Consider the following 27,644-nt stretch of genomic DNA (forward strand, 5'->3'; position numbering starts at 1 on the left):
TCTCCATGGTTACTTTACCTTCATGAACATGCTAAATCCAGTTTTAAGGAGATCAGTGAGGCCTGAAGACATGTGTTCAATGTCAACGGAATCTGGCCTCTCGGGATGAAATATTTCCTCCACAACTTGCTTCAACAATGGCTTATAAGATGCCTGGAAAGACAAAATACTGTGAGTAAAGGGATTGTTTGGTTTGTCTGGAGAGAGGACAGCTTTATCTGCAATGAAGAAAGCAAAGCAAGTTTATTTTGATACTGAGCAATGGCTATGATGTGTGTGTGTGTGTGTGTGTGTGTACATCAGAGAAAAGACAATATAACAACATTGGCCTTTTAAATACACTTTCACCCCAATGCTTTAGCATGCTTTTCTGCTTCTCATTCTCCCTTCTACAAGCAAATATATCTTACCAGAGCTACAATCATACTATGACTAATTTTTCTATTTAAAGTGACAATTTTATGTATACTGAGAAACAAAGTACTGTCGTTTGATACAGACATGAAGACATGAAGATGGTCTCCAGTTTTTCCTGAATATTCTTCGCATTATGCTTTCCTCTGCTAGGAACTCCAATGTTATTTACAATGTGCTGTCAATAACCAAGCTTAAAGCAATCCCTCTTCCTTCTACAGAGCTCAACTCCCAAGTATGACTTGGCCTGGAAAAGAAGCTAAGACGACATAAACGAATCTGACAAAGGTCAGAGAGCAGACTACATGGTATCATAAGAATTTCAGGAGAATTAGGGAGATGTTAGTTTGCAACAACTTCTACAGTTTGATAAATGCTGCTAAATGCCTTCCTTTTCTGTAACCTGAATAACCCATCCATGTTTAGGTTATATTGGGAGCCAGCTGCCTTATTGACCCTGCAGTTTCTGAGCTGTTTTTCACCACCTCTTTCCTTAGTTCTGGCTACCAAGTTCTTTCCATTTTCTTTTCCCACTTGGTGGACCACCTTCCTCCCAATCCTCCAGTCAGATATGGCACGAAGTCTGGGGCATGAACGGCAAAGGAGGAAGGAATATCTTCCCTCAATGTACTCTGTGATCTATTATAGCTTCAGTAAAGCCAGTTTCTAACAGGGCACAGTTGAGGCATATCCTGTATTAAACTCTTTCTCTCTTTGACTGGCCAAATATGTGACTTGTCTGTAGCAACTGTCAAGGATATTTAGTGTACTGACCTCATTCCTGGCTTCATCTTGCTTTTCTTCCAGTCATTTTTTTTTACTCAAATTTTCCCTTTCCATTTTCTTATTTAAAATAGCTTAGAAATAAAGCAAGGTATAAACCATCAAAATCATAAATAACCATTCAGCAGGAATATATCTGGCATCTTTCCCAGGGATAAGATGCAGGGAAAGCTAGCATCTTCTCACTTGGGGATACCAACCTTTTCGTGTTTATTAGTCAAACAGACCATTGTTTGTCCAGAGATCTCATGGTTACATGATCATGAAGGGCAAGGCAATGAACAGAAACACCGGTCAGACAGGAATATTTTGAAAACTACGGATCCACCTTGCTCATAAAGAAATTGCAATTAAAGCTATGCCAAGATGGATTTTTTTTTTTAATCAGACTACTGAAACTCCAAAAGTTTGAAAATACACTCTTTTGATGAGGCCATGGGGTAACAGGCTCTCTTATACATTGCTGGTGGGAGGGTTAATTGTTACAATCAATGCAGAGAGCAATTCGGTAATACCTATCAATACCACAGATGCATTCGACACAGCAATCACACTCCTAGTCATTTATTCTTTGCATATGCTCATGTATGCAAATGAGATCCAAAAAGGCTGTTTATTGTTTGTAGTACCAAGATTAGAAACCACCCAAGTGCCATCAGTAGGGAGCTGTTTAATAAATGGGGTGCATCCACAGGGAGGAATGCCGTGAAAGAGAATAAGAAAGCTCTGTGCTTGTGTGGCAGAAACAAGGTACAGGATAGTGTGTGAATGAAAAAAGCAAGGTGAGGAATACTGTGTATGATGGGTTAGCATTTGTGTAAAAAGTGGCAGGGGGAATATGGAAGTTTAAATTGCTGAAATATGCAAAAATAAGCTCTGGTGTGAAACATAGTAACTATCAGCAGCAATGATTATGGGGTGGCAGACCAAGCAAGGGAGAAAGGTGAGAGGAAGACTTTTCATTGTATTGTTTATTTATTTATTTATTTGTTTATTTATTTATTTATTTACAGCACAGTTTAAAGCACCACTACAAACAGCAAGAATGATCTCAATTGTTAAAAATTAATAAATTATTTATGCATGAAAAAGAGATTGGGGTAAAGCACACCAAAATGTTATTTAGGGTTATTTCTAGGTTCAGGAAGTAGGAGACATTTATTTTATTTTTCCAGATTTTCCAAAATTAAGAGATCTACTTCCAGAATCGTAAGATAATTTAATAAATATTATTTTAAACGTAAAAAAAGGGCCATGGAGTGGCCTCTGAATCCTGCAAATACTCTTCCCTGAGTAAACTGTTTTGAATGCTCTTCTATCACCTTAGCCTTTCTGGACATTGACTCGCTTAAACTTCAATCTCTTTAAAGCTCCTCCACAAGAAGTCCTTTGGCCAATAATCTGGTACCTTATCAGCACTATCATCAAATAATAATTGACCTCTTCCTTGGTAATAGACTTCCATCTTCAGCCATGAACATTACCAGCTGGCTAAAAGACTACATTCTCCAGCCTTCCTTGCAGCTGAGTATAGCCATGTAATTAAGGTCTGGGCAATGAGATGTAAAGAGAGTCATGTGAGAATTTCAGAAGTCTCCTTTTTAAAATGGAAGGATATGCTTTTCTCCTTTCCTCTGCTCTGCTGGCTGGAATGTAGAAGTGAAGCCTGGAGCTCCAGCAGCCATCTTGGAAGACAGGGCATTCCTTAGAGATGGTGAAGCAGAGAGCTGGAGAAACTTTGGTAAGTGATGACTTATAGAGCCACTATCACCATAACATGGACAGGCCAAATTAGTACCTACTTTATATGTCACTATAAAACCTTGTATGTTTAAGCCACTGTTTTTCAGATCTCTGTTACTTGTAACTGAATGAAATTCTGATAGAAAGCATGAAGGGAATATAAAGATATAAAAGGACATTTCCTCCTTCCAGAAGCTTACAGTTATTTATTCGTCTATTAAAACTCATTAGCAGAATCACAGAGAAATACACATAAGCTGTCATATTTAAGAGAGAAGAAAATATACCCCGATATGGTTTGGCTGTGTCCCTACCCAAATCTCATCTTGAATTATGGATCCCATAATCCCCACATGTAGCGAGAGGGACCTGGTGGGAGGTAGTTTAGTCATGGGGGCGGTTACACTCATGCTGTTCTCATGACAGTGGGAAAGTTCTTATGAGATCCGATGGTTTTACAAGCAGCTTCCCCACCTTTTGCTCAGCACTTCTCCTTGATGCTGCTGAGAAGAAGAGCATGTTTGCTTCCCCTTCTGCCATAATTGTAAGTTTCCTGAGGCTTCCCCAACCCTGTGGAACTGTGAGTCAATTAAACCTCTTTTCTTTATAAATTACTCAGTCTCGGGAATGTCTTTATTAGCAGCATGAGAACGGACTAATGCAACCCCTTAACCCATAAAAAAAAAAGATTGTCATTCTCCATAAGATGTACTGTACAAAAAGGAAGAGTAGTAGTTCTGAAAAAGAGATCATACACAGCACAAAGGTGGCTCTGTAATTAAGCGAAAACACTATACTCTGTACCTCCTCTGTGCAAGGCACAGTGTACCTGGGGTGATAGGATTTGTTCTCAAGGGTCCTGTGACCCCAATGTAGACTGGGAGACAGGGGAAAGCAGGAGTTATGGAGGGATTGGGGAAAGTAGGGACACTAGGATCACTCTCTCTCTTTCCCTTGCTCCACTTTCGACTAAACTTTGGGGAATGAAACATCCAGGAGAAAATGCTCGCTGAGCTGGGTTCTCCTTGGGGGTAGTGAGCAGAGATTTTAGAAGTGCTGTTTTCTTAACCTCTTCATTCTTGAGACTTTGTGATTGTTCTGTGCTACACTGGAAATGTTAGAAATCTTTTTTGTTTTTTATTTTTTTAAGGTATGTAGTTGAACATTTATTTAGCAGGAGAAAAGAAACTATGATTTAAAATACAGAAAAGTAACAGCAAACACATCACATAATCCAGGAAAAGAACATAAATGCTTTTATTAATTGCCTGACCTACCTCTTTGATATTCATTTCTTACATTGTTTTGATTGCATCTCTCTGATTATCTTTTCATATAACAACAATTTTGAAATAACATTTTCTACGAAAATGTGATAGTTATCAAGCTATTGTCTCTCAATTCCAAACTCTCTCTTCTAGACTCAGTTCTGTGATGCTGGGCTGAGACTCTGAAAACCACTTCTGTGCTTTGCTAGCTAAGTCCGGTAGACTCTGCCGATAGGGGGCACTAGAGGGAGACCGGAAGGCAGGAAGAACAGGCAGGAACTTGCTTCTCCTGTTTATTTGCAATTCCTGCCACCATTACCCTGACGATGGCCTTTCACCACTTGAAGCTGCCCCTCCTCTAGACTTTTAAGTCATAGGATTTAATAAATTACCTTTCTTTTTTTTCAAGCTCAAAGTGGCATTTTATTTAGTAAACTATCAGTATGCATAATGCTATAATAGTAACAGAAGCTGATTAAGTCTACAAACAAAACAAAACACGACAAATCTTGAACACTGACAGAAACAGGTACAGATATTAACAGAAAAGATGAGATAATGAACATTATAAAAATTTATTCTAAAATACATTTATTCCACTAAAACAGTGTAGTAGAGGATGAGAGGGACACTCTGGTTTAATATTTTATCTAAAAGCATTAAGATTTTTAAAAAAGACATAAAATGGGAAAAAAGGAGAGGGGCAAGAATCAGGGGCTAGAAAGGCAGAAAAAAAAATTACCTTTCTTGTTTAAGCTTTTTAGAACTTTTTTCTTTATCTATTTTTAATTGTAACCAAAAGCATACTAAATGATGTAAATATTAATTCATAGAGAAGTTGATAGGTTTTCCTACTTGAATGGGAATATGGGGAAAAAAAACCCTCTAAATTTTCTACTGAAAGAACTAAGTAAAGAACAACTGGATTACATTGTGTATTCAGAGAGCATAATTTGGTAAAGACTTTCTCAGGCACGAAACTACTTGTGCCTTCTTAATAAAAAAAATTTCCAGTTAAGTTTCTAATGAGGAGAACCTTTGGTTTCTGTCTCTCAGCCTCTTAGTTTGGACCATTTTGTGCCCTAAATCATGTCACTGCAATCTGGTTAGAATGAACTGCTTGGCAATGACTTCTTAGATGGGAACCCTCTGACTTTCATGAAATTTTCTACTCAGCCAGGAATGACTCACTTCTCAGCAAAGGAGAAGGTGGTGATAGTGGAGACAGATGTGGTTTCTCTGGTGCCCTACTCAAAGATTCTCTCGCATGCTAGGAAGGGCCAGAGGAGAGATTAGCCATATAATTTGTCTCCATATTAAGAGGGTAAACCATAGTACTTTAGTTTTCCTAATCAAACACTCTGCCAGTTCACCTTTTTGGAAGATTGGGAGAGGAATTAAAAACTCAGAAAAATTTGTTCTTTCCTTTTCTTGCTGATCATTTATTTATTGCTTATATCACATCCAGTGCGGGTTGGCAATAGGAGATCTGTGCCCTGCCCAATCATTCAGAGACCCAGGTTCCTGCTACACCAGGCGTCCCCAACTCCAGGCCATGGACCGCTACTGGTTTGTGGCCTGTTAGGAACCGAGCCACACAGTAGGAGTTGAGCAGTGGGTGAATGAGTGAAGCTTCATCAGTATTTACAGTTGCTTCCCATCACTTGCATTACCGCCTGAGTTCCGCCTCCTGTCAGATCAGTGATGGCATTAGATTCTCCTAGGATCACAAACCCTATTGTGAACTGCACATGTGAGGGTTCTAGGTTGCGTGCTCCTTATGCAAATCTAATGTCTGATGGCCTGTCACTGTCTCAGTCTCCCATCACCCACAGACAGGACTGTCTAGTTTCAGGAAAACAAGCTCACCTCTCCCACTGATTCTGTATTATGGTGAGTTATATAATTATTTCATTATATATCACAATGTAATAATAGAAATAAAGTGCATAATAAATGCAATGTACTTGAATCATCCTGAAGCCACACCCCCCCCCACCCTGCACCACCTGGTGCCTTTCATGAAACAGGTCCTTGGTGACAAAAAGGTTGGGCACCGCTGTGCTACACCATTCCCTAGAGCATTAGAATCCTACACTGAAGACTTTACCTCTCATCAGCAGATGATGAATGAGAGAGAGAGAGTATCAAGGATTTCCAGAGACTTTATGGGTCCAGCCCTAAAGTGATATGTATCACTTCCACCACAGTTCATTGGCCATAACTAGTCACAGTTCTACAAAGGAACCTGGAAAAAGTAGTCTAACTGTTTGCTCCAGAAGAAAAGGCAATGGAGTTTTGGGAATACACAGGATGGTCTCTGCCATAGACACATTGTTAAGTTTTGATTGGAACATTAATGTAAATATTTCCTTAACAACTGGCAAGCTGCAGGTTGTAGGTAAAAGATTATTAAACCCTTTTCCCTTCTGCATAAGAATTTAACCTTTGGTTAACTTTTTATCTCTGTTTCCCTGGAAACCTGATAAAGGAAGAATGTCAAACTATGCAGCCAGGCAAGATTGCTTATGACAAAAATGACCCCTGGTTGGTAAACTGCATTAAACTGGAAGAACTATAAAAATTTGATAGAAAGCCAGAGCTTTGGGCTTCTCTGAGTATAACGATTCTTGAATAATAATTGGACACGTCCTTTGGAGGAGTGCTGGAAGCTATGTCTGTGGAGTTCTTACAGAGAAATTAGCTCCTTATAGGATATGAGGTTTTTAAGCCAGGGGACTTGTGTATTCATCCCATGTGAATCTAGCTCTCTCACTCCTGAGCTGTCACCTTGAAACCAGTCCAAGTAGCTCCTCAGTAGCTGCGTGGACTGCTTCAAGCTTCATGGATGGTCATAGGGACTACTCCAAGGAAGAAAAATGCCTGATGCTCTCCTGATGGGGAGCTACGTTCCTGTCTCGGGCACACTTGTGTCAAGTGGGAGCCATGACCACAGAGCTGACTTATTTGTTAGATACAAACATAAAGTGCCTTGGGCCCACATTCCTTTTGAGGGCCCATGAAAATGCATTTTTTTAAATCAAAAGAAAAAATACTTTAAGGTGAAAGTGATGTTTTGATATACATATAATATTGATGTATTTATTTTTACACCAATGCAATTGTACCACATGCTTTTTACTATTTTTTATTTTTACAAAAAAAGGGGCCCATGAAGGTCATATCGTGGCCCTGTATGAGAGCCTCATGAGGCTGGCCTGATAGCTTGGTAGAGCTTAAAGAGACCCCTTGATGGCTGATACACATGGAATAGTTGAAGTTTCAAAAAATGAATCTTTAAAAAAATACCACATTTAAGTAAAATACGATAACTAAAATACTTGTGTCAATGTCTCTGGTTACTCTGTTGGGGTGAACATACTGTGTGGCGGATCTGGAAGATTCTTTTGTTGACTTGAATGTTAGCTCTTCAGGAAAAGCAGTGAGTATAGCAGCAGTTCCTGACATAACATATAATAAGTCAGATACAATCTTGAGAAACTAGTGTAAAAACCGGGCTTACTGGGAGGATATTCATTTTGCTTCAACCCAAGACAGCACAGAAAAACATCTGTTCAAAATTGCCCATGGCTTCGACTAATCCATGGCTCCTTTATTTTTATTTTTTGCTACACGATGACTGTTTTTTCTCCTTTCATCTTCTTAAAGGAAACAATTTATTTGTAGATTTTAAAATGGTTCATTTGTCTGTCTGTTCATCCATCCATCCATCCATCCACCCATGCTTCAATCCAGAAGCAGATTAGTTTTTAAAAATTTGAGTATAGCCCCTTCAATTCAATATGAGGAAGGTGAAGCCCAAACATATTAACATGTTTGCTTGAGTTCACACAGCCAATTAGAAGCAGACTCAGGACAGAGCCAAGTTTCCTGGCCTTCAGTTTAGTCCTACCCCATGCTGATTCCTTCAGAAAGGATGCTAGCAGCTCTGTTAGAAAGAATCAGGAGGAGGAATAGAACTTAGCACTTGGAAAAGAACAACTGGAGGCCAGGGCTGGGGACTGTTGACAAGAGGCGAGGCATACAGCCTGTTCAGAGAGCCATATTTCATTGAGCACAAGATGAATCAAGCCTCCTCAGGCACTGCTGGTTCGAAATGCTCTTGTTCAACATGCCAGAGGCACAAAGTACAGTATGCGTCTGTGGAAGGTTTTCTGCAACTCAGCCCTGCTCTTCAAGATGCATGCCAAGGCAAGCCATGCGAGAGCCATACAGTATTTTGTCTGAAAGCCCCATATAAGCTCCCTGCCCTGAGACATCTGCCTAATATCCTCCTGGTGTCGCAGCTGAGGAATGGCATCACATCAGACACTGTGGCATTTAATGGGGAGATTAAGCCTCTCATTAAACTGAGCATTTGCAGTAAGAAACGGAAAGGTAAGAAGACTTTCTGCGGCCAGGCGCAGTAGCTCATGCCTGTAATCCCAGCACTTTGGGAGGCCAAGGCGGGCAGATCACCTGAAGTCAGGAGTTCAAGACCAGCCTGGCCAACATGGTGAAACCCTGTCTCTACTAAAAATACAAAAACAATGTAGCTGGGCATGATGGCGTGCACCTGTAGTCCCAGCTACTTGGAAGGCTGAGGCATGAGAATCGCCTGAACCTGGGAGGCAGAGGTTGCAGTGAGCCGAGATTGCGCCACTACACTACAGCTTCTGCGACAGAGTGAGACTCTGTCTCAAAAACAAAACAAAACAAAACAAAACAAAAAAAACACTTTCTGCACAGGCACAGTTGGGGGCTTAGGTTTCCAGTCAACAGAAGCGACCAACAAACACATCCTTTTAAAACTAATGGGTGTCAGCAATAAACCTGCTGCTGCACAGCAGCTAACAGGACACTCAGCTTTTGAAAGACACCCTTTCTGTGTAGCCCATGTCCTAACAATGGAAAAGATAAAATGTTGCAAAAGAAGACAAAGGAAGGCCTCTTTTGTTCTTTACTGTTACAATGGCTGTGATAGCAAATGCTTACATAGTGCTGTCTCAGTGTCAGATATTATTCTAAGAAGTTTTTTGTTTTTTGTTTTTGAGAAGGGGTATCAGGCTAAAGTACAGTAGCAAAATAATAGCTCACTACAGCCTGGAACTCCTGGGTTTAAGTGATCCTTTTGTCTTAGCCTCCCTAGTAGCTGGGATTACAGATGCCTGCCACCACACCCACCTAATTTTTTTAAATTTAAGAATTTTTTTTAGAGATGGAGTCTTGCCGTGTTTCCCAGGCTGGTCTTGAACTCCTAGCCTTAAGTTATTCTTTCACCTCAGCCTCCCCAGTAGCTGGGATTACAGGTGTGAACCACTGCACTCAGCATGTTCTAAGAGTTTTATATGTATTAATTCACCAAATCATTAGAGCATTTTTACGAGAGAGCAACTATTATTAGCTCCCTCTTACAGAGTAGGAACCAGGCACAGAGATGTGAAGTTGCTTGCCCAAGGTCACATAGTTAGTAGAGGGGACAGCTGGACTATGAACCCCGATGTTATGGCTTGAAAATCTGTTCTGTTATCCTCTGTGCTAAGTTCCCTCTCACTAAGAATTAAAAATGTAAGAGATGCCATTCTAGATAACATGCACAATCTAGGATCCATCTAGCCATCCATCTACCCACCCACTAGGTGGCAAGCACTGAGCTAGCCCATACAGACACCACGGTGATCAAAGACAGGTGCTGTCTCCAGCTTTGGTGACATGTTCTTTAAGTCAAGAGCTTCTGTGGTTGCCTCTCGATCCCCATTGCCCCCACTCTCCAGGCTGTGAAAAGGTCCTGGCTGTCCTGGAGGGCCAGGCCTGTGGTGATATTCTGGGATTTATTTCTGGAGGTCTAGTCCGATCCCACTCCTCTGACCCCTATAGAGATTTTATATGCTCGATGTAACGCAGCTGGGACAACTTCTCCTTAAAGTGACTAGATGGTGTCTGCTTTCTGCATCTGAACTGTGATTGACACTTTTCCTAACGGGTTAATGGGTAAAGATTAAAATAAGAGGTGCCTCTAGTCCTAGCAAGGGAAACAGGAGTGGCTCTGAGACAGTGCACGCGCATCACAGCAGGATGCAGGGCCACTGGGGGGGAAGGTGGGGCCAGTGGGGGCCCAAGGCCTAGATCCTAATATGCAGCATAGGTCAGACGCGGAACAGGAATCCAGCGCCAGGCCAGCTAGCGCTCTCCCACGTGGCCGAGGAGCCCAGGATATCTCAATCAGATTCTGTCTGGAGACAGCATGGAGCTGGGTAGAAAGCATAGATTTCTTCTGGAGCCACAGGGCTGAGGACCAAATTGGGAGATGAGATGAACAGAAGATTGTTTAGCCAAGGACTATTTTTCAAAACCAGACACACAGCTGGACTCTGAGTCTAGTCTGGACACTTGTACTTTCCTATGTATGCATATTTTGTGTCCCAATAAATCCCCTGATCTGTAATAAAGATATATGTATTGTACTTAAGATGCACCTAACAAATATTTACTAAGCATCCACTATGTGACAGATGCCACTCTAGGTACTGGGGATATGGCAGGGAACAAAACCCATAAAAATCCCTGTTGTCACAAGGCTTACATCTGTAATTTAAAAATATTTTAAATTTGAAAAACATTGAAAAACTCAGAGGTAAAAATCACCCATAATCCCATTAAAAAGTGTCACGTGTATAGAATATGTAAAAATAAAGCAAGAAATCAGTGTTTCCCCTTATCCATCCAATCCTACCCATCCACCATAAGGTAACCATCATACATTTTTCCTAAATTTTAAAGACATTAAATATACATACCTATGAAATATTTATTTTATTCTATTTTTACAAAAATAGAATAATGCTTTACAGAATGACCTACATGTCCCCCCACTGCCACCCAATTGATCATGGACCTCTGTTTCAGTTGAGCTCCCCAAGAAGTGGACCCTGGGCCAAGGATTCAAACACACACCCTGCTCAGCATATCTAGGTCAATTCCACTCATTGTAATGCTTGCACAGCATTTCACCATGTGTCTGTATCATTATTTATTTAATCCCCCCAACGTACACACATTACCCTACCTCCACCCCACTTCCCACTCACTGACACTTAGGATTGTTGGGAGTGTGCTGATGTTATTGACTATTGTAAGGGGGGACATATGCAACAAAGGGAAACTCCATTTTCCAAAGGCCATGGCCTCAAGACAGGGTTCTGAGGGCTGGAGAAATGACAGCGTTGGCAGCAGGGAGATAAGGTCTAAGAAACTTATCATTGTCCTTTTCACGTGCAAGATATATAGCTAATACGTGTTTACGTGAAGTTGGCCAAATCAGCCACCCGGATGACATAAAATGGAAAAGACCTCATTCATTTATTGGTTTATTTTCTCTTTGCCAACTATACCAGCTACTTGCTTCTTGACATTTTTGGTCTCAATGTCATCATATATCACTAGTTCTAGCATGTCTTTTGGAACTAGTCCACATTATAGTATTTAAGATTGCTGATTTTTTAAAATGACAAAACTACGTATGATTATCTGAGTGATTTTATCTGTATTTTGTCGCCACGGCATTCTCAGATCTTTGAGTAAAGGATGAAAATCTTTATGTTTCTAAGAAGAGTGACAGTTTCTAAGGTCTTCAGTATCTTGGTAGGATTTCAGATGATCATCAGCAACATCAATCAACACTTCTAGAATCTCTATGAGAACCATATTATAGTCAGGGAGGAGGTTTTGGGCCGGCAGCAAAGATCTGGCATCTGCCCCTGGCCATCTGCATGCCTGTGGCACATCACTTGGCCTTCCTGGATCTTGGAATAATAATGCCTCCCTGGCATAACTTGTGGTAATCAAAGGAAAAATCCAATGTAGAAGTGCTCTTCAGGTATCAGCTCCCAAAGAAATACAGGATACTGGAGGAAGAATCTGGAGTGTGCTAGGCTGCAGTGGGTAACATTAGCTCAAGTCTCCCTTAAAGAGTCAGCACTCTGAAGCTGAACTCCTCCCCACTAACAGCACATTCAGCTCTCCAAAAAGCCTCAACAAATAGAGTTTATTTTACTAAAGGTTTTATGGAGAAATAAATAAGATTCCCCACAGTTAAACTTAGTCATCTTTTCCATCAGAAACATTTGTTCTTCCCTGAGAGCTCATCTTTGGCCACCAGGAACCTTAGTTCTGTGTCCTACCTTGTCCAACAAAGACTCCCCAGCCTCAATGACTCTAACCTTTCTTTATTCCTTCAGCTTCCCTTTGGGTCTTTCTATGTACTTTCCCCCTCTGAGTTTTTACACAGCAATTACACCTTAATCTTGATACCATCTTCTTACTCAATGGTCAAAAAACATTCTTCTTAGGTCCTCCTGCCCTCTTTTGAAAGCAGTGGAGGAATTTTAAATAACACATATTTTCATCACAAACTTTTTCCCTTGTTCTAACATTATTAGGTGCTTTTCATTATTCTACTCGTTCAAAATGTTTACAGACTGGTTAGTTCCAGAAACTTGGGAATCCTCTAAGGCCAGCCCCTCATTTGGTACCTGTAGTCATTGGCTCCCAGAAGAGAGAAGGGACTTGCAGAAGGCTATAGAATCAGCCTGCAACAGACTCACAGTTAGAAAGCCGTGGCTGACTCCCAACTCAGTGCTCATCCCACCGTATCAAGCCTGGGGCATAAATGAATTGAGAGGCTTTCAGATTCTGTGGGACCCAAAACTCTGAACTAAAAGAGAACTTGGAGATCATCTAGAACAAACCTTTGATTTTAGGGAGGTTAAAAGGGAACCTTTTCCTGTAGTTATAGACTCTGAATCCTAGAAGTACGACAGATTAGAAGGTTACTTTAAAACGTATATACTTGCCTGGTGGGTATGATTTCCAGGAACATATACAGACTTAAACTGTTTCAGGAGACTCCGAGCTCCAGCAATATCCCGAAGAGAAGTAAACAGTTCATCCACAGCAATTTTGGATTTGTGAAATGTCAGGTTAATTGAAGAGTCCCAGTCTGAAAAAATCCAGAGATATTTTCTTGAGTGAGTAAATCTTTAAGTTTTCATCATGACAGCTTGAGCTCGATGTAATGTAGTTGGGAGATTTTATTGTTTTTCTTTTATTATTATTATTATTATTGCTATTTTTTACCCTGTTTTCCCCTGGCTGTTTACCAACTGGGCTGTTTCAATCGTCCATGAGCAACGAAGCAAATTAAGTATAAATGCCTTTGACAGAAGTGGAACTCAAAACTGCCTGGGATTGCAGCCACTGGCTTCCATCCCTAGACTGCAGATATTTCACAGAAAGCAAGCTCCTAGGGCCCATAATCCTCGGAACACAACTTTGGGAAAATACGAGGAGACACAAAGGAAAATACGAGAGACTGTTATGATCAAACTCGCTTGCTTGAATCCCACCAATAGTTTCCATACAGCAGGACAGCAAGAATGAGAAAGATCACAGTGTTGCTCCAGGGACAGAACTCACTGCAATGGGCATCTGTCTAATGCGCTAACAAAGCACGTGGCACATTTCAGAGGGTGGCCATTCAAAGCTGATCAAACATGGGGGACTTAACAAGAAGACAGTTTTCTGCAACCTTCTGTTTCTTTTTCAAACTCAGAAGAACGTACCTCTGTTTTGTTAGAAGCTCATTCAGAAGAGACATGATCATGGATAAGTTAAAAAAATAGGAAAAGATTAAAAATATGTCTTCTTACCTCTCTCAAATACATCGGCTACATTAACTCATTCATCGTCACATCATCCATACGAGGCAGGAACTATTGTCTTTTCCATTTTAAGAATAAGGGGACTGAGGCGTAGGTTAAGTAACACCCCTGAAAGCAGTCGTGTCAAGGATTGCCAAGGCCCTGCCCATACCTGCTCAGTCACCCTGGGTGTCCCCTGTGGGAGTGGTAAAGTTTCTGTGTATTCTGACTGCTTCCTACCTCAGTACCTGCATGTCAGGCAGTCAGCCTGTCTGTCTCTCTCTGCCTCTGCCTCTTCTTGTCTAAGGGCTTTCTCTGATGTAGAAGCATGTTCGGCTTGTGTATGGGGCAGGCTGGGAGTGCTGGGGAGTCAACACTCATGGAGATAATCCCATTCTCTCTTCCCATGGAGGAGTAATTCTGAGTTGTGGTCTGCACAGCCTTTCCGAGGGGCCCCAGAAGGATGAAGCCCCCACTGCCCACAACATCAACTCACCCATTAATACCCCCATTAGTGGCTTTCCTTCCTCCCCCATCTCACTTCCCTACCTCCTGACTGTGCTTTGGGATATCTTTCCAAATTCAGTATTCGCACCCACATCCTTGTCTCAAGACAGTAGTGATTTGAAGACAGGTCTGGCTTTATTTTTTTAGTAACGGCTTTGTTGAGATATAATTCATATACTATATGGTTACCCATTTAAAGTATACAATTCAAAGCTTTTAGTATATTCTGAGTTTAACAACCATCATCACCACCACAATTTTAGAACACTGTGTCACCCCAACAAGAAATCCCATACCTGTTAGCAGTCACCCCCGATTTCTGCCCCCTCCAGCCCCTGGCAATCCCTAATGTCCTTGTCTCTATGGATTTACCTATTCTGGACATTTCATACAAACAGAATGACAGAATATGTAGTCTTTTGTGACTGGTTTCTTTCACTTACCATAATGTTTTCAGGATTCATCCAAGTTGTAGCATTAGTACTTCATTTCTTATTGCCTACTAATATTTCATTGTATATAGAATATTCATGTATATGGAATGTGGAAATAGCATATTTTATATATCGACTCATCGGTTAATGGAAATTTGGGTTGTTTTTGCCTTTTGGTTATCATGAGTAATGCTGCTAGTTTTACATGTATATGTTTTTGTGTGGACATACATTTTCATTTCTCTTGGGTATATACCTAGGAGTAGAACAGCTGGTCATATGGTAACTTTGTGTTTAACCTTTTGAGGAAGTGCTAGGCTGTTTTCCAAACTGATTGCACTATTTTACATTCCCACCAGCAGTGTAAGAGGGTTTCAATTTCTCTACATCCTAACCAATGCTTATTATTAGCTATCTTCTTAATTATAGCTATCCTAGTAGATGTAAAGTGAGGATACACGTGTTGAAGAGAAACAGTTTTTAGGGAGTAGAGGTAGATTCAAACAAGCTTAAACTAAAATGGAATGAATCTAACATACACAGAAACATCCAAAAGAATCCAGCTGCATCAGACACAGCGAGGTGGCATGTGAGAAGCTGAGCTTGTACTCTCAGTCACTGTGTGACATTGTATGTAATAACTCTTAAAGGATGGGCAAAAGCCTCTGATTAATCTTCATTTCCTGGTTTCCAGAAATGTCCAACCCATTGCCATTAAAAAAAATCAGGCTGGATGTGGTGGCTCACACCTGTAATCCCAGCACTTTGGAAGGCTGGGGCGGGTGGATCACTTGAGGTCAGGAGTTCGAGACCAGCCTGGCCAACGTGGTGAAACCCTGTCTCTACAAAAAATACAAAAATTAGCTGGACATGGTGGCAGGCCACGTATAATCCCACCTACTTGGGAGGCTGAGGAATGAGAATTGCTTGAGCCCAGGAAGTGGAGGTTGCAGTGAGCTGAGATCGTGCCACAGCACTCCAGCCTGGGTGACACAGTGAGACTGCATCTCAAATAAATAAATAAATAAATAAATACACAAACAAATAAATGAAAGTGTGGTCAAGCTCAGTGAGAAGATGCCTCCTCACGTCAGTGGACCCTACACACATGGGATTCATAGACTGCAGGGGATTGGGGGGTAGGGGAAGAATGAAGGGATTCAGGAAGTTCATGGGAACTTCCTGGAATTCTATGCCAAGCTTTGAGGAAAGAAGAAAATGTGTAGTTCTATGGGGAGCATGTCTATAATTCCCTCTTGATGTTAAAAGAGTTCATAACCAAGGCAAGTTTAGAGCCACAGGTACAGAACATTGATTGATATCACAGCGTGCTTGCTGTTGGCATCACACTTCAGTTGAAATACACTAACTTGTGCTTTAGGCAATCACCAGCCAGAAGAAACCCTGGGAGGTTATGGCTTCTCACTCAACATGTGACTTCTTTCCTTCGACCCCTAGGCTCAGCCATTTAAGATGTGAGAAACTGAATTAATTATGTCTAGGAGTTGCGTACCATGTACTACTTTTTCAAATTTAAAAAGGCAAAAAAACAAGGAGAAAAAAACACTACTAGTTCTAATATCACACAAAGTCTTTCAGTTTCTCTAAAAGTCAATCCAGCTAAATAGACTAATTTTTTTATTTAAAGTAATTCAGTTTCTATAGAACAGAAAGAGTCATCCATTTTCCATATGGTCTATTGCAATTTTTTGGAATATGAGAAGTATGATATTCATTCATTAGGCTGGGTGGAATAGAATCATCTACTAGATTATACAATATTTACTTAAAATCCTAGATCACACATGAAAATTGTGGATTATACATTGACATTAATTAATCATAGGCTGTGTAATTGCAGAGATTTGGGTCTACTGTGGAGCAGGTTGTCTGATATAAGTGTTTACAGGTTACTACTGGTAAATTGAACTCAAATGAACCCAACAGAAAAATAAGACTGTTAAAGAAACTGCTGGAAGGAAAATGCAAAGTCCTAAATTCACAAATATAGTCAACCTTGCTGAAAAATAGTCAATTATGTCTATTTTTCAAGCCAACTGTACATGGGCAATTTCTGTCCAAATCATTAACCCTCTCCAATTTGTCTGTCATCCTCAAAGTTCTATGATACATATGTTTTAGGGATACTGGGCCAAAGGTGACTCATTTTTATCAGTCTTTAAGCATTTTTCATAATCACATCAATCCTCACCAAAAGAAGGATTTACATTTATTTTCCCAAACCCTATAATGAAAGTTACACACACACACCCCCTTTAGAAATACGGATCAGTCATGATAAATGACTTATGCAAGATCACATCACTATTCCCAGCAGAGCCAGGGTTCAAATATCCCTGATTGCAGACCTGAACTTCTCCATGTATGCTGCCTCCCACAATTCCAAATCTCATCTGTGAATGCAGCTCATTCCAAATATATGCTGAATTGATAGATAAGATGGAATATGGGTACAAAAGCTGTTAAATGGGATGAATTATTTTCTGTGATAATAGTAATATATAAGCACCAGTTGCTCACACTATGCTAGAAACTATTCTAAGAAGTTTATACATATTAGCTCATTTAATCTCCACAGACACCTAATGTGCTAGGTACTATTATCATTCTCATTTTGCAGATGGAGAAACTGAGCCACAGAGAAGTTAAGTAACACAAACTCACTCAATCAGTACATGGTAAAGCTAAGATTCAAACCCTTACAGTCTAACTCCAAAGTTGGTCCTGTTAAACACGACATTCTGCTGCCTTTCATATCTGCTAAGGCCACATGTGTGTATATATATATATGTATGCTACATGTGCTTTTTTATTTATATATGTGCTATTTCATATCTGCTAAGGCCATATATTTATATGAGATCAACAAAACACTTAATTCACATTTAAACCAAAGAGATGCTAAAATGGAGGGAGTTGCGAGCACCTTTCTTTTTGGGAAGACCTGGGCCTGTCTCTAGGTTAGATGCTAACAGTGTGGTTTGTAGCTAGACCTTAGATCCTTCTTTTTTGGCCATACGAGGTGTGAGGTATCCCGGGCCTGGTTGCACAGCCTCCTTTGAATCTCTGCTCTGTATGGTGCTGTATTCAGTTACTTCTAATAAGCCCCTGACAGGCTGTTCCATTAAGCCAGCTTATGAGATAACGGCCTTTTGTAAGGAAACTTTAAGTGTCCAATTCCAGTCAATTCCCATTTAATCCACTCAGTTAAACAGATAATAAACCAGAAGCTGATTGTAACCTTTAGTCAAGCACGGTCTGTGTACTTCAGTTGCCCACTTCTTGATAGGGGAAGCCCTCAATCCCCTAGGGTGCCCTATGTTCTTCCATAACCGGGGGATGACTCATGCCTCTGTAATTTCTTTCTCTAGAGGGCTTGAGGACCTCCTGGGCAGGGGTCTAGTTACCCCTCAGATCAACAAAATAGGGCTCCTGTGTCAGCACCTACACTTCCTCTATTCCCCCCTCACCCTTCTCCACTTACTGAAGCCCCTTTCCTTCAGCAGAGTGAGAGGAATGGTTTCCATGGCTATGCACACCGCAGGGACCCACAGTGTGGGTCTATTTCCAGCCCCAACATAATTAAAATGGAGACAAAACAGAACAGCTTAATGATCCTTCTGGGATGGCTGAAATGAAGCCCTGCTCCTTACTCCAGTCTACCTAGTTCTCTTCTGTTTGGTTCTCTCAGGAAACAGTCTTGAAACTTGCTGGTGCTTGGGGCACCTTTTCATAAGAACCTGGTTTCCATAAGTTTGGTTTCATTACTTAGGTATTTAGGAAAATAAAACATCTTTCATCAGAAGGGTACTTCAGTCTGGATTAGAGCTGAAGTAGCCCTTACCTGTGGCTTTCACACACACACACACAACACACACACACACACACACACGCACGCACGCTGTACACATATGCATTTATGCAGGTCAAGCAAAAATCATGCACATGTGTGGCTTGATAAGCTGGGAGTAGGACGGCATAGCTAGAGTAGGATTTGAAATGTCTCCCTATTTACTGATATCATTATCTGCACAGTTCCAAAGCCCCCTCAGGCCCCTCACATCTGTTTGGGAAAAGCCAGGGTCAAAAAATATACTTTAACCCTGGTCAAGAGGCTATTTTCTCATCTGGTCTAAGACTGGTCTCATTTTTCTACTGGCCTGAGTTTGAGAACCTCAGGCCCAGTTTCTAGTTTGCACTCCTGCCTGCCTGCCTGCCTCTCAGCAAGCCCCAGTGCAGCAGGGGCCACCTCCATGGGCTCCTGGGGCAGTTAGAGAAAGGGTTGGCTTGGGGGTGTGACACAGCCAGAGAGGGCAGAGCACTGGGGGTCACGACCTCCCCCATCCATCCAGCAGTCTGACAACGCCTTTTCTCTCTTTTCAAATGATTGTTTTTAAAATGGAGTCTTTTCTCATGGCTTTCAATAAATGTTTGGCAAATGAAAACAAAACTAAATGAAGTAAAAATCAAATAAACCTTAGCAAGTGGCATCATATCTGAAATTTTCTAGTGACGCTGACTGTATAAAACCCCTCTTGAGTAGGACAGTCCCGGGAAGTGCATGAGGCAAATAAACAACAATAGAAGCCCTCTTTCCAAATATGCTTGGACTGCTGTGTGATTGGAAAAGTCATTAAAAGAGGGGGATCATGGAAAATCAATCTCTCTCTTACAAACATTTCTAAATTACTCTATCCACACCTCCATATGTATAAGTACATATTCATATATGTAGTCTTTAAATTAAAATATAAATGTGTTTTCATTCACTAATCCTTTGATGACAGACCAAGGTAATTTTTTTTTTTTTTTTTTTAGTATTGTCTGCTGATTAGAGTTCTTTTTAAAAAAACATTATTTACTAGGTAGGATTTCCGACATACCATATGCAATCCCATTTAAAGTGGAACCAGAAGTTAAAGACACCTGCAGCACAATCTGAGGATGGAATTCTTCTAGATTTTAAATTGTCTTCTTCAATCTTTTACAATTGCCTTGTTCACACCTAATTCAAAGGCATTTTTATTAATGACCCATTTTTACTGGGTCTTTCAAAAACATCCAATTTGGTTTTCACTGAGACAATTTTCTTTTTGAGTTCATACTTCATCAGTATGTGAGAACATTTAATTAAATCTTGCAATTTAATAACAAGTACAACTGGCACACACAGGTTTGAGAACAAACACAGTTGACTTTCGGAAACACACAACTCAGCTGGGAAGAGCAGGTGTGCACAGGACATGGAAATAGCCTTAGAACTGTGATTGGTCAGGGTTTTGGCGTTAGTCCTATTTTATAAAAAGATTGTGAAGTGTGAGTGATTCTGGTGACTGGGTCAGGTGGAGGCTGGTTTAGAATATATAAATTATATCTATTATATATACACATATTTATTAGATGCATTACATATATTTCACATAAAACAATATATAAGCACATTATTTCTGAGGTTCTATATTTATACTACTCAGGCAGTTGTATCTGTCATCAGTTTCATGTTTAATAACCTAATGTGACTTCAAGTTCTAACATAAAAAAATTATAGGCGAGGTGCAGTGGCTCATGCCTGTAATCCCAGAACTTTGGGAGACCGAGGTGGGAGGATCACTTGAGGCTAGGTGTTTGAGACCAGCCTGGGCAATATAGCAAGACTCTGTCTCTACAAAAAATTTTAAAAAAATAGCCAGTGTGGTGGTGTATACCTGTAGTCTCAGCTGCTTGGGAGGCTGAGGTGGGAGGATCACTTCAGCCCAGGAGTTCAAGGCTACAGTGAGCTATGATCACCACTGTCCTCTAGCCTGGGTGACAGAGTGAGATTCTGTCTCAAGAAAATTATAATCTAGGTTGTCGGACATCAGGTTTTATAGGGACAATTTCCCCTTTCATATTAGAGTTCTTGAGCTATGTACCACACAGCAGGGCACCTCAGCAGGTGTGGAGGTAATGATATAAAGATGCCTGGATTAGTGAGGAAGGCAGACTAACAAAATTAGAGCTATAACTATCTAGGTGAGGTCACAAAAGGCCAAAGACAAATAGGCATGCACAAAGCGGGGACTCCTTCTTGAAGTCCTCCCAGAAGTCTCCCTTCTGGCTCCCAGCCTATGCTGATCCCATGACCCTTGGTGCACTGAATCCTGCTTGGTGTCTTAGAGTCGCTTAGCCTATAGTTATTGCTCCTATTGTTTTGCAGTCTGCAGCCTATAGTTATTGCTCAAATGACAAAGGAAGACAGGTGAGAGGAGGCGTGAGGCCATGCTCCAGTGGGAGCAGAGACTCTGGACTCTCCTTGCATGCCTAGCACAGGGCTTAGCTCACAGAAGACAATCACTACATAGTTTTTAAATAAGTGAATGGGGAAAATAGAGAGGTTATAGAAAAAAATAGTTAAATCAGACCAAAAAATGACATAAAGCAGCAGCACTGATTTTCTTCAGCGGCTGATAAACTGTTTCTGCATGAAATTTCAAACAAAGAGCTCCCAGATGGTTTTGAGCAATTGCAGCCTACATGGCTAAGTGGATAAACTTCCAAAAAGGCTACTTGAGAAGAGCAACCTCAATTGGCTGATAGATTCTGCTTGTCTATTTAACAGGCAAAACTAAACTATGCATGGTTTAGGTATATGCACATATATGACAAAAACTCTGAAGTTTGTGTTTATCATTCTCCTTCTCTGTTTTAAAGAGAAGGATGGGTGAGGAAGGCAGATTCATCTGGAGGTAGGTAAGCAAAGTGCCAGGATAGGGTGGTGGATTCATGGGTGTTTATTATATAAGTATGTTTTATACCACATAGATCATGTAATTTTTATATGTATCAGCTATTATCTTAAAAATATAACAAAACAAAAACCAGTTGCACTACTTTCTAAAACCTCCAGCAAATTCAGCTTTTTAAAACAGCTGATTAGAGGAAAAAATGTCAGCTGAAATCTATTATTATTAGGCAGGTTTGGGATGTGTGATGGACATGGAAAGACTTGTACATTCGGGAGAGAATGTGACATGGTTGCAAGTGGCTACCCAGCTAGAATTCTGAGGCTTTTTGTGAGAAATCACGTGGTGGGACGCCTGAAGGGAGGAAAACCACCAGGAATATGCTTCAGAACTTGCACAGTCTTAAAGGCAAGTTTGCCTAGCAGGGTGCAAAGTTGCCAGAGAGGCCCAGAAAGCAGGAATCCTGTTAGGGATGCAGGCACTGGGACAAGCAGCCCTTTGGTCCTGAACGTCTGTACTGCTCCAGGAAGCATTGCTACAAAAAGAATAAAATACCTAGGAATCCAACTTACAAGGGATGTGCTGGACCTCTTCAGGGAGAACTGCAAACCACTGCTTAAGGAAATAAGAGAGGACACAAACAAATGGAAAAACATTCCATGGTCATGGATAGAATCAATATTGTAAAAATGGTCATATATTCCAAAATAATTTATAGATTCACTGCTATTTCCATTAAACTACCATTGACATTCTTCACAGAATTAGAAGAAACTACTTTAAAATTCATATGGAAACAAAAAAGAGCCTGTATAGCCAAGACAATCCTAAGCAAAAAGAACAAAGCTGGAGGCATCGCACTACCTGACTTCAAACTATACTACAAGGCTACAGTAACCAAAACATCATGGTACTGGTACAAAAACAGACACATAGACCAATGGAACAGAATAGAGATCTCAGAAATAAGACCACACATCTACAACCATCTGATCCAAATTTGACAAACCTTTCAAAAACAAGCAATGGGGAAAGGATTCCCTATTTAGTACATGGTGCTGGGAAAACTGGCTAGCCACACGCAGAAAATTGAAACCGGACCCCCTCCTTATGCCTTATACGAAAATTAACTCAAGATGGATTAAATACTTAAATGTAAAACCTAAAACTAGGAGAAACACTAGGAGAAAATCTAGACAATACCATTCAGGACATAGGCATGGGTAAAGATTTCATGACAAAAACATCAAAAGCAATTGCAACGAAAGCAAAAATTGACAAATGGGAACCATCAAGGAGGTAGAAAAATAGACAATCCTAGATCATCACGAAAACAATGAAATAACCCCAACAGTTTCTAAAAATTTTCTCTAAGCTGCCTATGTGAAAAATCTCTCTAAAATGGCTCTCTTCCGACTGCCATAACTGTAAAATAACAGTTTATCTTAAGGTTTTATGTGTTAAATAAGGGAAGTGTGGAGGACTATAAAAAATATCATGATACTGTATCACAGTAATTAATACAATTTCATATGTTGGTTATTAGGTTGTCTATTAAATCAATCTAAATACACTGTAGACAAAGAGATTCTGAAGTTCAGCATTCAGAGTAACTGAAATACAATGTTTGAGGTTATTTCTTTAAAAAGGAAGGCATCAGATTTTTGATCAGTTACCTAATGTTCTATTATCGGCTGTCACCATGGGAAAATCAGATCTCTCACAGTGTTTCGACTTTGGGCCCTTTTTCCAGCAATTAAATCTACTGTAAGTGGGGGAAATGCCCGCATACAGCCACTTACACCAGGTTCAGGTTCACAAATCTTCCCATTCCCAAGGAAGGCAGCACACAGGCTCCTACTAGGAATCACAGCCAAGTTCTCAAACAGGCATATCTCACTGGGAGTGCTTCCTAAAAGGTGGATTGTTTTTATTCCATTGAATCAATTCTATTGAATTACAAACTTGCCATTTTCACTATAATAAGTTCCCTTTCAAAGTGTGTTGACATTTCTGGTGGTTCTGAATAGCTCAAAATGGTTTGCTGGACTCTCAGAGCTGACTTGAGAGACTACCTGGATCTGGTTGTTTTCAAAAGCTGTGGGGCGGTACAGCCTGGGGAGCTATGCTGCCCCTGATAGAAGAACACTATGACATTATTACCACTGCCTTCGTCTTCTGAACTAGGAGAAAACAAGGTACTCAAAAGAGTTACCACAACATGCCCATGAGTTAAGCACAGCTGGCAGTTTTCCTGTTAATATTTGCTTACTTCTTGTTTTTTTTTTTTTTTTCCCCTCCGGGGTGGGGAGTGCAGGGTGCTGCAAAAGATGAAGCAGCAACAAAGTTAAGAAAACACAGGACAGGTGAAAACTTACAATGAGGAAATTTTGATTTGCTTACTTTATTTTTCTTTGAATTGGGAAAAGACTGCCATAATTTGATTTTAGCAGGAAATAGTATTCCCCCAGTGTATAGTTTCAGAATGAATGGGCCAGTCCAGCATCTCAGAGAGAGTGACATGGAAGCCCAGATGCATCTTCTGTGGATGGTCCTTTTGAGACCTGCTGGAGGCTGATCCCTCCTGCCCTCCAGGAAGCATATCTGATGTGCCACTTCCTGCAACAAGTCCTGTACCTTCTTACCCTCCACGCTGTCTCCCCCTGTATTTCATCATGAAGATGTGTGGCTATATGTGTGGGAGGGGGATTCTACCTGATGCAGCTGCAGCAGAGGCCCCAGGGCTCCCCCAAGAAGACCACCTGGAAGGCTTCCTGGAGGTGCAGGCCAAGAAGGAAGCTGTGAAGGATGACATCAGGTACACCATTTCTGCTCTTTTCTGAATCTTAGCCCAAGACCAGTCTGGTTGCTGGTTTAAAAAATAGTACCAAAGGCCCACCTCACATGGTGATTTGTTTAAAGAGATAACGTTATACTTTATTTTAGAAATGCCAATAAAATTGGAATAGAGAGTGGGAGTCACATGGTGACACTTCTGGCTGTGATGTGTCCCTGGAAAATGCTTTTCTTATTGGGTTACAAAGAATACTTCATTCAGAGTTTAGTTTGTCTGCTAATTACACAAACCTCTGTCACAGCTAATTGTCCATTTGTAGAAAAGGATGGAATCAGAAGACCAAGTCATGGCATACTTAAAAGCCTTTCAAGTTACTGTCTGCCTTCCCCACCTCTTGTTCTCACTGTCATTTGGAAGAGTTCTTTAGAAATCCTTTTTTTCCACTATGCTTCTTGAGATCCAGCCTCACTGACCGTGTTATAAGATTCTGTAAGTATCGGGGGAATAGTAGTGTCTTTTTTTTTTTTTTTCATATTTTTGGGGAAGGCAAGGTGGTTAATAATATGGGATTATTTTCTGATCTATTTGAGAAAGAGGCAAGAATAAAAGGGAAGCTTAGTGGCCTAAAGTTCCTTTCATCCCTTTGTTTCTTAGAAGAAGAGAAGGGCAATTTGAGTTTCTTTTTCTTCCAGTAGCAGACAGATCAAATGAGGCCCCCACTTTCTCCCCTCCCCCAACACACACACAAATCACTCTCTGCCCCAATCTAAGGTTCCACTGCACCTGTTGTTGTAAATCTCCATTGAACCGAGCCAGCATCACTATGCCTGAAATTTAAGCTCCCACTAAATGAGGCCCCTTATCTATCATTTTTCTCTATTTTCTTTTGGAGGCAGCATGAATTAGTGTGTAGGTTAGGCATGCTTGATTCAGAGTTGAGACACAGTCCACAGAGGGTTGCCAGTGGGCTGTGGTGAGGAGAAGGGTAGAAATATTCCCCTTCTTCTCATCCCTTTCTGAGGCAAGGCTGAGCCTTGAAGGTGGACTCCAGAAACAAATGCAGAAAAATCAGGGAAGCTTACAGAAAGATGTCTCCCTCTTGAAACTCACTTAGGCTCAAAGCATATTCAAGTAGTATTGCAAGCAGGGTTAGGATCTGGAAGAAGTAGGACAGAAAGCAGCAGCTCTCTCTCTTTCCCTGACCCTGAGGACAGGGCTAGACTTCCTGCTGGGATACAGAGGCTGCTGTCTGCAGCCTTCTAGGTGCTCCTTACCCGGCCCGACCCCAGTCCAGATTTAGGCCCCCATGGTGATGCTCATTCATTTCCTTCAGCCTCTGGCAGAGATAACTAAGATGAATCACATTGTCTACAGGGAGATTTAAACTCTTAACAAAACTGAATTATCACAAAGATTTAGGGCTTCTAGACTTTCACTTGTTTCTGTGCAGGGACAATTTCAAGCCCACAGCTGTTTCCACAGTTACTATGTCCACCATGTTCATGTAGGATGGGTTTGAGAGAGTGGGGCTTGGGCTCAGAGTGCAGCTCTTTCCTTCTGCAGGATGGGGATGGGGAGAGTTAACGAACTGGTGAACTACAGGCAGCTCCGTGATCTGAAGGCAGAATATGCACTGAACAGCTGAGAAGGTCTTAGCTTCTCATTTCCCAGAAAGAGCAAGGGATTTGAGGGTTAGTTTAGAAATAAAAACTCTAAAGTAGTTAGAATTTCTTTTGGGCCCTGCTCTGACTTGAATGTGTCCCCCAAAAGTTCATGTGTTAGAAACTTAATCTCCAATGCAACAATATTGGGAGGTGGGGCCTCATGGGTCATGAGGGAGGAGACCTCGGAGTGGGTTAATTATCATGGGAATAGGTTGTCATAAAGCAAGTCTGGAGCTAAGTGCCTCTGTCTTGTGTGCTTGCTTTCTCCTGCCATGGGATGGTCTTGCCAGATGTGGTGACATGCCTTTGGAATTTCCAGTCTCCAGAACCATAAGTGGAATTTCCAGTCTTCAGAACCATACACTTCCATTGTTTATAATTTACCTAGTCTGTGATATTCTGCTATAGCAACACAAAGTAGACTAAGACCGAAAAAAATGAAAGAAAAAATGATCAACCTAGATGGGACAAGTTGGTAACACTTAAGTTCTCTTTTCCCACACTAGCATACAACCACCTTCATTACTGCATCAAGTGCTTGCCTCTCTCCCAGTGGGAAAAAAAATGTGCAAATTGTTCAGGACCAGCCTTAATGAACAGCCATGTGTTGCCCCCCAAGTTGCCACAATGGTTTCACTGTGAGCTCATAAAATGAGACAGGTCTCAGGCCTGCAACCGGTTTGGCATCTCATGTAGGGTCAAGCATCCAGGAGGTGGTCAATAAATGTAACATGTGGCTAGATTCAAAACACATAATTATTCTGAAAAAAAAAATTTTATGGAAATTGTTGCCTGTGGCTTCAGGGCTCTACATTTCCAGAGGCAGGCTGTGGCTGTCTGGTTTGTTTGTTGTGAAAAGCCTTGGGGCCCAATTTAGGCAGGAAGCCTCTAGGAACTGCAGCTCCTAGAAATGCACCTCCAGGGGCTTCTGCAAAGCTTCACATAGTCATAGTCAGCATGTACTGAGCTCTTACCGGGTTTTTAGCACATCACCTGTATTATCTGATCGCACTTTGCAAAATTTATGTTAAAAAAGGTTGGAGAAATGCATGAGGATGTAAGTTCCAAGGATGTTCATGGCAATATTATTTATAACAGTGAAAAACTGGAATTAAATATCCATTAATAGGATACAAATCAATGTGTTTGATTTATTTATTGATAAAAAAAGATGACCACGCTAGATTAAGTGACAAGAGTTGGTTGCTGAAGAGTATGAATGGACATTATTGTCCCATAGAACTTTCTGCAATGATGAAAATAGTCCATACCTGTGTGTTCCTATACAGTAGCCACTAGCTACTTATGGCCACTGAGCACTTGAAATGTGGCCAGTGTGACAGGGGATCTCAATTTTAAATTGTATTTAACTTTACTAAATCTAAATAGCCATATGTGGCTAGTGGTTACTGTATTTCATTGCACAGCAGTAGAATGTAAGCCCAGTGGGAACAAAGATCTTTAATTACAATGAATTAGAACTTCCCAAAACAGTGCTTGTGCTTGGCATATGGAAGGAGCTCAATAAATAGTTGCTGAATGAAACAATTGCCTGTTAAGTGTTGTTGTGTCAGGAATTATGGGAGATTTCTA

At 40.8% G+C, this 27,644-nt stretch overlaps 1 protein-coding gene across 2 annotated transcripts in view; it reads right to left on the reverse strand.

Moving 5' to 3' along the window:
* The window catches only part of SCFD2 (sec1 family domain containing 2), a 500,388-nt gene that overhangs the window by 23,579 nt on the left and 449,165 nt on the right, over window positions 1-27,644 (reverse strand). Inside the window, exons 6-7 of one of the 2 annotated variants that reach the window (XM_032150992.2) lie at window positions 13,061-13,206; window positions 19-153 (exon numbers count right to left, since the gene is read on the reverse strand). In XM_032150992.2, coding sequence (XP_032006883.1) covers window positions 19-153; window positions 13,061-13,206 — 281 coding nt within the window. The remainder of the gene's footprint in view (window positions 1-18; window positions 154-13,060; window positions 13,207-27,644) is intronic. The other variant, XM_058434181.1, reaches the window with a different exon arrangement.

This window comes from Hylobates moloch, unplaced genomic scaffold, assembly GCF_009828535.3.
Source record: "Hylobates moloch isolate HMO894 unplaced genomic scaffold, HMol_V3 SCAFFOLD_2, whole genome shotgun sequence".
In the NCBI taxonomy this organism is placed as follows: Eukaryota; Metazoa; Chordata; class Mammalia; order Primates; family Hylobatidae; genus Hylobates; species Hylobates moloch.